The following is a 13,651-nucleotide window of genomic DNA, read 5'->3' on the forward strand; positions in this document are numbered from 1 at the left end:
CAGCATCGAGGAGGAAAAATTGAGGATTTATAGAAATCAGATTATTGGTAGACATGGTAATGAATGATATGTAAATGATGAAAAATGTAAACAAACTTTTAAAGAGATCTTCATTTATTCAGCATCGAGTATCAGCATCAAAGACAGAAATACACGCACTTGCATGCCTTGGCATGTTGTCAGTGTGGTGATAGACAGGTGTCTGAGGAATCTTCTGCTACGCTAAATGTAAGAGAGAACTCAAATCATCAAGATCTGGTGCTGGCAGCTCTATTTGCAATTTCTGCCCAATGACGTCCCAAATGTGCAGGATGGCATTCAGGCCATGCAGGCTGCTCACGGCAGCACAAGTACAAAGCGACCTGGCAACGTGTTGGAAAATGGCTCAGACAATTTGAAGAAATGGATGTACCACATGTTCCACAACCAAATCGAAGTAATGCCGAGCTGATCGTCTATGAGGTCTATGGAACATCTGTATCTGGACATCTGGCTCATAGTTCAAGGTTGTGCAAATGCCTTCTGGTGGTTTGTGCAGACACTGACACATTAGGCATTGTATGTGAAATCTGACTGCACTTACAGTACAGAATGAATCAATCATTGAACCAGCGGTACGGCCATTTCTCCAACCTATTCTAGAACCTTTTTCAATATGACAATGCAAGTATGCATGTTGCTCATGCTACTGTGAGTGGCATGCGTGACCTAAACTTGCTCCGATGGCCTGCATTGTATCAAAACTTGTCTTTCATTAAGCACATTTGGAACAACATTGTTTAGAAATCGCAAAGGGATCTGCCAGCAGTGGACCTTGGTGATTTGTTTGCTCAAGTGCATTCAGGGTTTAGAGATCCTCCAAAAATTCAAAAATACTAGCACAAGGCAGAGATGTTTACCTGCCAAGGCCTCCAAACAAACGCCTGATCTAATAGAATGGGCGTCACTAATAGGCTGTTAACCTGTATGCTGTGCATTTTCCATTGTGTGAACAGCACTACATGCAAATCTTCTTTGTGCAATAATATACCCAGCAACCACCCCCTCCATTGGGATTGGTAGGCTGTGAGTGGTTGCCTCATCAGTATTTTTGCACCTGTGTTGCCGCCATATTAACTACATTGACCCACTGCATCCTGATGCATTTGTTTGGAGGTCTGGGCAAATAAGCCTCTCTGCCTTTTGCTAATATGTTTCAAGTGCATTCAGGGTAGCAGAACATTCCCCAATCATTAATAACTTCATTGACAGCATACCAAGGCACGTAAATGCTTGTTATTCTGAATGCGGTGATCATACCTGTTATTGAATAAATCGAGATGTTTTAAAAAATTTGTTTCCATTTTTTAATTATTTATATATCATATATTATATTGGCGTACTTTTCAGGAGGAGACAATTTGGCATTAATATTTGCTTTTTAAATGGGTTTTCCCACAAAAAAAAGTTCATTTTAAAAATTGTCTGTGTCTGAACGTGTACCGAACATACCACAGCTCCTGGGCAGGGGAGGAAACAAAAGACAATACTGACATTACAGCAGGGGATCACAGTGGATTCATTTTGTGAGTTAAAATATTTTTTAAAAACAGTCAGTGAAATATTTTACCTCACAAAATGAATCCACTGTGATCCCCTGCTGTAATGTCAGTATTATCTATTGCTTCCTCCCCTGCCCAGGAGATGTGGTATGCTCCGCACACGGTCAGACACAGTCAATTTTTAAAATTAATTTTCATTCGTGGGAAAACCCCTTTAATGTAACCGGCTTCCTCTGCCTGTAGCCACATCGTGCATCTGCCACTGGGATCTGCTGAATTATTCACTGCACCTGCACATAATTTGCGCAGACATAGTAAACCACACCGCCGCCATCTTTGTGCAGTCAGATAGCGGTGGTCACATTAAAACTGCGCATGCGCTCCTCCTGTACAAAGATGGTAGCAGTCAGTGAATCATTTGGCTGATCCCGGCGGCGGCATGTTTGCGACAGTGTTCGGCTGGTGGTACCACACAAGAGGCTGCATGAGTGTGTGAATGTGAGTGTGTGTGTGAGTGTGAATGTGTGAGTGTGTGGTGCGTACAGCATATAGAGTGTGTGTGTCCTCTTCCTTCATTAGTGTCCCCGCGCCTGTGCTGTAAGTTCGAAGGGCAGCGTAACTGCGCATGCCCGAAAAAAATATAACAGTGCAGGCGCCGGGAACGCTAATGAAGGAAGAGGAGGTGGTGCCCGGCGCAGAGGCCATGAGTTACGGCTATGGTGCATCTGGATTAGGGGGGGAGACCTGCCCCGTGGCGATGTCGAGGTATGAGCGACAAATTTCAAAAACGATTATTTCAGCAGTGCCAGGGACCAGAACTAAAAGAGCCACCTTGTCAGAATGCATATTTAGTGCTGCACAAGGTGGCTCCTTTAGTTACAAACGCCCGGGGGGTGACAGGTTCCCTTTTAGTATATAATTCCACATGTGTTAATTCATAGTTTTGATGTCATGAAAATACAGAAAGATATTAAAATGAGAAGGTGTGTCCAAACTTTTGGTCTGTACTGTATGTATATATATATATAAAGCTGAATGTGTGTGTGTGTGTGTGTGTGTATGTGTGTATGTCCGGGATTGGCATCTGCACCGTCGCAGCTACAGCCACAAAATTTTGCACAGTCACACGTCTGGACCCCGAGAGCGTCATAGGCTATGTTGTGAGGCGAAATTTTAACCCCGCGCGTTCCAATTCACCAAACAATTTTGCCCCTATCTACATAATGGGGAAAAAAGTGAAAGGAAAAGTGTTGGAAGCGTCGCAGCTACAGCAACAAAATTTTGCACAGTCACACGTCTGGACCCTGAGAGCGTCATAGGCTATGTTGTGAGGTGAAATTTTAACTTCGCGCTTTTCAATTCACCAAACTATTTTTCCCCTATCTACATAATTGGGAAAAGTGAAAGGAAAAGTGTTGGAGGCAAATTGACAGCTGCCAGATGTGAACAAGGGGGACTTAAAGAATGAGAGCGATGGCGCCAAAGAGTATATACCGTACAGTTGCTAAGGTGGGGCCCCGACATGGGATACTCACCACACACGGGGATATGAACACACACACAAAATGCGCCACACACTACCACGTGCTTTAACACATATACCACCCTCAGCACACATTTCACCACACATACACCAACCTCGCCACATAAAAGTCGAAACACAAAAGTCGCCGCTCAAAACTCGCCACGCGCAAAACTCGCCACATGCAAAAACTAGGCTCACGCAAAACTCGCCACAACTGCAAAACTCCCCTCATGGAAAACTCGACACACGCAAAACTTGCACACGCGGAAAAATTGCCACATGCACAAAATTTGCAACACATGCAAAAGTTGCCTCACACAAAACTTGCACATACTCAAAAGGCACCAGACATAAAACTCACCACGCGCAAAACTCGCCATGCGCAAAACTTGCACACAACTTGCTGCACTAACCTGTCACATGCAACTCGACACACAAAAAGTTGCTACACGCATGTCGCCACACAAAACTCATCTCACAAAAGTCGCTACATGCATGTCGCCACACACAACTCAACACACACAACTTGACAGACGAAACTCGCCCTAAAACACACACAAGTCTGGTATTAGCCTTCAAAAATAAAAATCTGATTAATAAGCAGACAAACTACAAGAGCAACAAATGTACCATATAGGAAATACAACAGCTGTCAGTCACATGACCTGTCTATTATGTGTATGTGTGAGCTAATATATACTGCCAGGGGGAGGGCTTCCTGTTGGCTGGGGATTTATCAGGCTGCCAATTTATCTTACAAATACTGAGGTAAAAATACTGAGCAAATAACGTGTTAACGAGGTCTAATACAGGAGATCACACAGGTATATACTATATACAGGGGAGATGACACACAGATATATACTATATACAGGAGAGATGACACACGGGTATATACTATATAGAGGAGATGACATACAGGTACATAATATATACAGGAGGAGATGACATACAGGTATATACTAAATACAGGAGGAGATTACCTACAGGTATATACTATATACAGGAGGAGATGACATACAGGTATATGCTATATATAGAAGATGACATACAGGTATATACTATATACAGGAGGAGATGACACACAGATATATACTATATACAGGGGAGATGACACACAGGTATATACTATATACAGGAGGAGATGACATACAGGTATATACTATATATAGAATGAGATGACATACAGGTATATACTATATATAGGAGGAGATGACATACACGTATATACTATATATAGGAGGAGATGACATACAGGTATATACTATATATAGGAGGAGATGACATACAGGTATATACTATATACAGGGGAGATGACACACAGCAGGTATATACTATATACAGGGGAGATGACATACAGGTATATACTATATACAGGAGATGACATACAGGTGTATACTATATATAAGGGAGATGACAAACATGTATATACTGAGGTGAAAATGAGAGGTGTGAGGTGAAAATGAAAAGGTGTGAGTGCAAAATGAGAGGAGTGAGGGAAAATAGTGTAGTGATCGGAAAATGACGACGTGAGGTCGAAATGACAAGTGTTAGGGGGGAATGAGAGGTGTGAGGGAGAAAATGAGAGATGTGAGGGGGGAAATTAAAGATGTGATTGGGAAAATGAGAGGCGTGATGGGAAAATAAGAGAAGTGAGGTGCTATAACTAACCACAGATATTTACTATGCCCAGGCAACGCCGGGCTCTTCAGCTAGTATATATATATATATATATATATATATATATATATATATATATATATATATATATATAAATATATATATAATTTGTCATATATACTGTTTATGTACACACTATATTTATATATATGTATGTATATACAGTATAAGAAGCCTAGACATTATAGCTCTCTAAGATCACTTACCATTCTCATATTGTATATTGTGGCAGCAATGGAAAGCAAGGTTATCACAACAAGAATTGCAGCATACTCAATGTAGCCAGTAGCAAACCATATACTCAAAGAGAAAGCCTGAAAAATGTAATATGGATTCAAAACCTATACAAAATAAAATAAAGGGAGTAAGAATTATTGGAAAATAGTTACATTGTAACAATGCACAGCTTTACTGCATACTGTCAATAGGGGAAATCTGCAATAACCCATAGAGTATTAAACAACACAGTCTTGTCGAGAAACTTGCTTCATGGTCACCAACAAATCTCACTTCTTAAAACTTATTTTTAACAAAAGTAGAGAATGAAAGAATGACATCAATATTACTAACTTATAAGACTGTACGTGAGTGAGTATACTGTAAATCCGCACTGCCAATTTTCCAGAATGAATTGGAGACCGGAAATGTGATTTTTATTTGTCAATGCAGTTTGTCCTGATGAAGAAGCACGTTTACTTCAAAATGTGTTGACAAATAAAAATCGCATTTAAATCTTTCCGTTCTTCTACTCCATTCTGGACCATTTGTACCGTAAATTTCTACCCACTCACTTCCTATCTCACAAGTTTCTCCATATTGTGATCTACAGCAGCCAACTTTCTAACCTACTATAGGATGACTCTCGCAACCCCATAAGGTGAGCACAATTCACTTTTTAGCTTCCCTTTTAGCCCAGATAAGACCGTAATGTGCTTACTGTCACTCCAGTTTTGTATCTACTCATCAATATGATTAAAATATTATGTCTAGGCTATGAACAACTAGCAATTATCTGCTATTCCTATTAATTGAAGCTCTTCCCTTTGAGGTGTCAATCTGGTATGTCTTGAATTGGGCAATGTACAGTGACACACAAAAGGCGATAAACTGCATTTTTAACAAGCAAATGAATTATGAAATAGGCTTTAGGGTTACAAAAATGACAAACAGAAGCCAACAACCACCACCCACCAAGCCTTAGGTTTTATTGAGTGAGTGCAACTTCCCTATTGCAAAATTTCTGAGTACATATAGGGCAGTCTGCATTTTTTAATATAAATCTTATATATACTATTGACTTTGATGTTTTGGTATTGCCTTAACCTTGCTGATATATAAAGGGTGGTGATAATAATAATTACACGGCAACAAATGAAAATTTCAAAGCCAAACATATTTCAAGGGATCATGTAATCAATTAAAAAAAACATTTCAAACTACTTTTGGGCTATAAAATATCAAAAGCAGTTATACTCCCCTGAATGAACACTGCAGCCAATCAGCTGTCATATGGGACAAGATGTCATCATAGGAGACTGAGTTTTACAGAGAAGAGGAGAGGACTAAGCAAGCAAACTACAGATGCATCAGTGGTGAAGAGTGTCATGATTGATTTTATTTAAACGTTTTGTAAGCAGTGTTTTTTGGGGGAAGAGGGTTTGCGGGGTTGTGAGAAATTCACGACAAATCAGCAAATTGATCTACAACATAAATGAACATGCTGCTGATTTAAAATCTGCTTTACGAGTAAATTTTCATGATGATTTTTTTCTGCAGCAAGTAGATGAAATTCAGGAAAACCTCACCCTTTTTTCTTGTGCTCAAAAATTTGGATGACACAATCCACAGGATTTCTGTCCCTTACTTTACAAGGTGAAGAACAGTAATAGGAAAAAAGGAAACCTAAATCCCTCACCTCTTTGAAAAGCAGCTTCCAGATTGGAGTAACTTCTACCTCAAGTTTGTTCAATCCGCATATTAGTTTTCTGTATTTTAAAATTAATTATAGTGAAATATTGACATATTAGTAAACTTTGAATAACAAAATAGCAACCATCTAGCGCAAAATATTGTAAGCAATAAAATCTATAGATTTACGTTTGCGTGTGATGTCTACACATACCGCATTTCCTGCTCTTCTTGAGTTAAACCAGAGCCATACTTTGCATGTATATCTGAACAAGAGTATTCATCTTCTAAAACCCTAAATCAAAAAGGAAAATTGTTCTCAAATTTAAGAAAAAAATTAAGCAAATAAAAATCAGGACAATGAATGAAAAAAAATTTATTTTTTAAAAAAATATTATTTTTTAATAACATTTTTGCTTTGTTTGACCAAAGGCAACTTTTTGGTAAATCGGTTTGTCATTTTTCCCCTCTTAAATATTATATATTTCTTAGACTTACCCAATTTTTTGAAAATTTCCTTCTAATGTGTTCCAAACATATCTGATGTTCTGTACTCTTAAACAGCGTACCTAAAAAAATTAAATAATTGAGGTATAATATAAACTGTGCACTGCTGATTAGACACACCACCAGTGGACCCTCAGTGCATCTCCAGGCTCATTTACAAATGATTTCTACACTAGATTGTTCAAGACAATAATATCAGATCTCTATAAAAAAGGTATAATTTTATTGGGCTGCAAGCCCTGATACAGCAATACCTCTATATGTAAAAAATGTTCTGACAAGTTGACTTCAACATCACAGCAGAGCACATTATTTAAATATGCAAAGGACCGGGCCCTTGGAGCTCTATTCCCAACTGGATGGGTGTTCTCCATGTTACTTACAAAAGCCTCCAGCCTTTTTAGAAGCCAGCAGGTGGTGCAATAACATCACTGCATTGCACTACCCACCAGATTTGGAGGAGGAATAGCATGCAGCTTTTTGTGGGAGCAGAGATAGGTGAGAAAAATCTTTTTTTATATACCTATACAAAGAGTGCCAGGAAGGAGGGCATTAATACTATACTAGAGCAAGAAAGGGGGGGGGGGCATTATTATAGTGTTGGGGTCAACATTAGGGACATTGCTCATATATCGGACCAAATGGCAGGTAATATTACTGTATGGAGCCAACTGGTGGTCATTATTACTATATGAGGCCAATTGAAGGAACATTAGTAATATACAGTACTAATTTGGGATATTATTACTATATGGGCCAATTGAAAGGCATTATTACTGTATGGGCCAATAGGGGAGCATTGATGATGTATGGGGCCAATTGGGGGAAATTAATATTGTATAGGGTCAATTGGGGGACATTATTACTTTATGGGGCCCATTGAGGAACAATATATTAGCATAGGGGCCAGAATAGGTGAACCCATTAATCAAAAAGAAATTATGTTTTTTCCGATAAAATTTTGTTGCAACTCCAAAGTTTTTAATTTTGATAATGGATAATAGGAGCAAACAGACTCCATATTTTGTTGAGCAATTTCTCCTGAACATAATACTAACTCATATATTGTTAAAAACTGCTGTTTGGGCAAAACAGCAGATACACCCCAAAAGTTGCATCATTTTGTAAACTAGACCCCTCCAGGAATTTTGATTTTGTGTTGCATAAGTTACTTTTCTTATTGGTAATATTTTGGGGTTCATATTAATGTTTGATTGCCATCATTACGAGGTTTGGATCGTATTCTTGTGTTCAGGGCTGGACTGGCCATCTGGTAATTCTGGCAAATGCCAGAAGGGCCTGTCTGGTCATGGGCTGCCTTGTCTGCTACGTTGTTAACAGAATCGGTATTCTCAAGATACCCATACTGTTAAGAGTTGTGATGGAGCACAAAGTTGCTGACTCCATCACTTACCCCAGCAGGCCACGGGTATCATTAGAAATATTGGTCTTGTAGAAAATCTTCCTTTCCTCCATCCAGGGTAATATTAGTAATATATCCCATCTGGTTCATGGGGACGGGGACAACATGGGCCTGTGTGATTTCAAATGCCAGGACTGAATTTTAGCCCCAGTCCATACCTGCTTGTGTTCTGTGCTGAGCACTTACATCAAGGTTTCCGTGTAAATCACACAAATAGGCAATTCATATGAAACCATTGCTGGAACCAATTACTATAATAAGGCTGATAGAGTCACTTTAGAGACCGTTTGGCGTCTGTTCCGGTGGTATCCATCTTTTTAGGCATGCAAAAAACAGTGGTCGTCCACACTTGTGGTCTAAAAAGCCATTTAAAATAATGGGACACCACTGGAACAGAGACCATACAGAATCCAAAGAGGCTCCATTTGCCTCATAAGTGAATGGTTCCATTGAATACATTGTCTTAATCTCATTTTTTGGGATTCACACCGAAACCCTAAGGTAAGCACTCAGAGGAGAGAACAGGATAAATATGAGTCGAGCCTTATTTTGATTTTTGGGAGACAAAATGAACAAAAACAGCAACACAAGAATAGGTCCTGTTTTTATTTTTCCTCCATTTACCGTGAGATTCTAGGGAATAGGATTTATTCTTGCTGTCAGTATGATTACAGCGAAACCAGATTAATATAAAAACACATATATACAGTATATATATATTTTTTTTCTGTACACTAAGAATGCCTTTTTTATAAAAAAAATAGTTAATTTATCGTCATATTCTGAGAGCTGTAACTTTTTTATTTTTTGGTGGCATACAGAACTGTAGGAGGAATTATGTTTTGCTCAACGAGTTGGAGATTATTTTGTTATAATTTTGGGACACAACTTTTTATTCAGATTTTTTAGACACTGAATGAACAAAATCCAGCAATTCACTTTTTGTTTTTATATATTACTAGCTGAAGAGCCCGGCATTGCCTGGGCATAGTAAATATCTGTGATTAGTTATAGCACCTCACTTCTCTTATTTTCCCATCAGGTCTCTCATTTAGCATCTCACTTCTCTCATTTTCCCATCACGCCTCTCATTTTCCCCCCTCACATCTCATTTCCCCCCTCACTCATCTCATTCCCCCTAACACTTGTCATTTTGACCTCACATCTGTCATTTTCTGATCACTCCACTATTTTCCCTCACTCCTCTCATTTTTCTCTCACACCTTTTCATTTTCACCTCACACATCTCATTTTCACCTCACACCTCTCATTTTACCCTCAGTATATACATGTGTGTCATCTCCCTTATATATAGTATACACCTGAATGTCATCTCCTGTAAATAGGGTATACCTGTATGTCATCTCCCCTGTATATAGTATATACCTGTATGTCGCCTCCCCTGTGAATAGTATATTCCTGCTGTATATCATCTCCTCCTGTATATTGTATATACCTGTATGTCATCTCCTCCTATATATAGTATATACCTGTATGTCATCTCCTGTTTATAGTATATTCCTGTATGTCATCTCCTCCTGTATATACTTATGTGTAATCTCTTTTATATAGTATATACGTGTATCTCATCTCCTCCTGTATATAGTATATACCTGTAAGTCATCTCCTCCTGTATATAGTATATACCTGTGTGTCATCTGTTCCTGTATATAGTATATACCTGTGTGTCATCTCCCCTGTATATAGTATGTACCTGTATGTCATCTCCTCCTGTATATAGTATATATCTGTTTGTCATCTCCTCCTGTATTAGACCTCATTCACATGTTATTTGGTCAGTATTTTTACCTCAGTATTTGTAAGCTAAATTGGCAGCCTGATAAATCCCCAGCCAACAGGAAGCCCTCCCCTTGGCAGTATATATTAGCTCAAGCATAATAGACAGGTCATGTGACTGACAGCTGCCATATTTCCAATATGGTACATTTGTTGCTCTTGCAGTTTGTCTGCTTATTAATCAGATTTTTATTTTTGAAGGATAATACCAGACTTGTGTGTGTTTTAGGGCGAGTTTCATGTGTCAAGTTGCGTGTGTTGAGTTGCGTGTGGCGACATGCATGTAGCGACTTTTGTGAGATGAGTTTTGTGTGGCGACATTCGTGTAGCAACTTTTTGTGTGTTGAGTTGCATGTGACAGCTTAATGTAGCAAGTTGTGTGCAACAACTGTTGCACATGGCGAGTTATGCGCGTGGTGAGTTTTATGTGTGGTGCGTTTTGAGTAAGTGCAAGTTTTGTGTGAGGCAACTTTTGTAAGTGTTGCAACTTTTGTGCATGTGGCAATTTTTCCGCGTGTGCAAGATTTGCCTGTGGCGAGTTTTCCATGGGATGAGTTTTGCACGTGTGGCGAGTTTTGCGTGAGCCTAGTTCTGCATGTGGCGAGATTTGCATGTGGCGAATTTTGCACGTGGTGAGTTTTGAGTGGCGACTTTTGTGTTTTGACTTTTATGTGGTGAGGTTGGTGTATGTGTGGTGAAATATGTGCTGGGGGTGGCATATGTGTTCAAGCACGTGGTAGTGTGTGGCGCATTTTGTGTATGTGTTCATATCCCCGTGTGTGGTGAGTATCCCATGTCAGGGCTCCACCTTAGCAACTGTACGGTATATACTTTTTGGCGCCATCGCTCTCATTCTTTAAGTCCCCCTTCTTCACATCTGGCAGCTCTCAATTTGCCTCCAACACTTTTCCTTTCACTTTTTCCCTATTATGTAGATAGGGGCAAAATTGTTTGGTGACTTGGAACGCGGGGGGTAAAATTTACCCTAACAACATAGCCTATGATGCTCTCGGGGTCCAGACGTGTGACTATGCAAAATTTTGTGGCTGTAGCTGTGAGACGGTGCAGATGCCAGTCCCGGACATATACACATGCATACATACACACCCACATTCAGCTTCATATATTAGATGTGCCAGGGTTAGACACTGACAGCTTGGGGCCCTGTGCCTCCTTTTATGACAACCAAGATATATATACAGTGGGGCAAAAAAGTATTTAGTCAGTCAGCAATAGTGCAAGTTCCACCACTTAAAAAGATGAGAGGAGTCTGTAATTTACATCATAGGTAGACCTCAACTATGGGAGACAAACTGAGAAAAAAAAATCCAGAAAATCACATTGTCTGTTTTTTTAACATTTTATTTGCATATTATGGTGGAAAATAAGTATTTGGTCAGAAACAAACAATCAAGATTTCTGGCTCTCACAGACCTGTAACTTCTTCTTTAAGAGTCTCCTCTGTCCTCCACTCATTACCTGTAGTAATGGCACCTGTTTAAACTTGTTATCAGTATAAAAAGACACCTGTGCACACCCTCAAACAGTCTGACTCCAAACTCCACTATGGTGAAGACCAAAGAGCTGTCAAAGGACACCAGAAACAAAATTGTAGCCCTGCACCAGGCTGGGAAGACTGAATCTGCAATAGCCAACCAGCTTGGAGTGAAGAAATCAACAGTGGGAGCAATAATTAGAAAATGGAAGACATACAAGACCACTGATAATCTCCCTCGATCTGGGGCTCCACGCAAAATCCCACCCCGTGGGGTCAGAGTGATCACAAGAACGGTGAGCAAAAATCCCAGAACCACGCGGGGGGACCTAGTGAATGAACTGCAGAGAGCTGGGACCAATGTAACAAGGCCTACCATAAGTAACACACTACGCCACCATGGACTCAGATCCTGCAGTGCCAGACGTGTCCCACTGCTTAAGCCAGTACATGTCCGGGCCCGTCTGAAGTTTGCTAGAGAGCATTTGGATGATCCAGAGGAGTTTTGGGAGAATGTCCTATGGTCTGATGAAACCAAACTGGAACTGTTTGGTAGAAACACAACTTGTTGTGTTTGGAGGAAAAAGAATACTGAGTTGCATCCATCAAACACCATACCTACTATAAAGCATTGTGGTGGAAACATCATGCTTTGGGGCTGTTTCTCTGCAAAGGGGCCAGGACGACTGATCCGGGTACATGAAAGAATGAATGGGGCCATGTATCGTGAGATTTTGAGTGCAAACCTCCTTCCATCAGCAAGGGCATTGAAGATGAAACGTGGCTGGGTCTTTCAACATGACAATGTTCCAAAGCACACCGCCAGGGCAACGAAGGAGTGGCTTCGTAAGAAGCATTTCAAGGTCCTGGAGTGGCCTAGCCAGTCTCCAGATCTCAACCCTATAGAAAACCTTTGGAGGGAGTTGAAAGTCCGTGTTGCCAAGCGAAAAGCCAAAAACATCACTGCTCTAGAGGAGATCTGCATGGAGGAATGGGCCAACATACCAACAACAGTGTGTGGCAACCTTGTGAAGACTTACAGAAAACGTTTGACCTCTGTCATTGCCAACAAAGGATATATTACAAAGTATTGAGATGAAATTTTGTTTCTGATCAAATACTTATTTTCCACCATAATATGCAAATAAAATGTTAAAAAAACAGACAATGTGATTTTCTGGATTTTTTTTCCCAGTTTGTCTCCCATAGTTGAGGTCTACCTATGATGTAAATTACAGACGCCTCTCATCTTTTTAAGTGGTGGAACTTGCACTATTGCTGACTGACTAAATACTTTTTTGCCCCACTGTATATATATATACAGTACAGACCAAAAGTTTGAACACACCTTCTCATTTTAAGATTTTTCTGTATTTTCATGACTATGAAAAATGTATATTCACACTGAAGGCCTCAAAACTATGAATTAACACATGTGGAATTATATACTTAACAAAAAAGTCTGAAACAACTGAAAATATGTATTATATTCTAGGTTCTTCAAAGCAGCCACCTTTTGCTTTGATGACTGCTTTGCAGACTCTTGGCATTCTCTTGATGAGCTTCAAGAGGTAGTCAACGGGAATGGTTTCTACTTCACAGGTGTGCCCTGTCAGGTTTACTAAGTGGGATTTCTTGCCTTATAAATGGGGTTGGAACAATCAGTTGTGTTGAGCAGAAGTCTGGTGAATACACAGCTGATAGTCCTACTGAATAGACTGTTATAATTTGTATTATGGCAAGAAAAAAGCAGCTAAGTAAAGAAAAACGAGTGG

General features: G+C 39.7%; 1 protein-coding gene across 1 annotated transcript in view; it reads right to left on the reverse strand.

The window, feature by feature from the left end:
* The window catches only part of LOC138638125 (probable cation-transporting ATPase 13A4), a 234,021-nt gene that overhangs the window by 142,417 nt on the left and 77,953 nt on the right, over positions 1-13,651 (reverse strand). The window contains exons 4-7 of the mRNA XM_069727154.1: positions 7,153-7,223; positions 6,869-6,949; positions 6,662-6,731; positions 4,953-5,087 (exon numbers count right to left, since the gene is read on the reverse strand). Coding sequence (XP_069583255.1) covers positions 4,953-5,087; positions 6,662-6,731; positions 6,869-6,949; positions 7,153-7,223 — 357 coding nt within the window. The remainder of the gene's footprint in view (positions 1-4,952; positions 5,088-6,661; positions 6,732-6,868; positions 6,950-7,152; positions 7,224-13,651) is intronic.

Source organism: Ranitomeya imitator, chromosome 5, assembly GCF_032444005.1.
Source record: "Ranitomeya imitator isolate aRanImi1 chromosome 5, aRanImi1.pri, whole genome shotgun sequence".
NCBI lineage: Eukaryota > Metazoa > Chordata > Amphibia > Anura > Dendrobatidae > Ranitomeya > Ranitomeya imitator.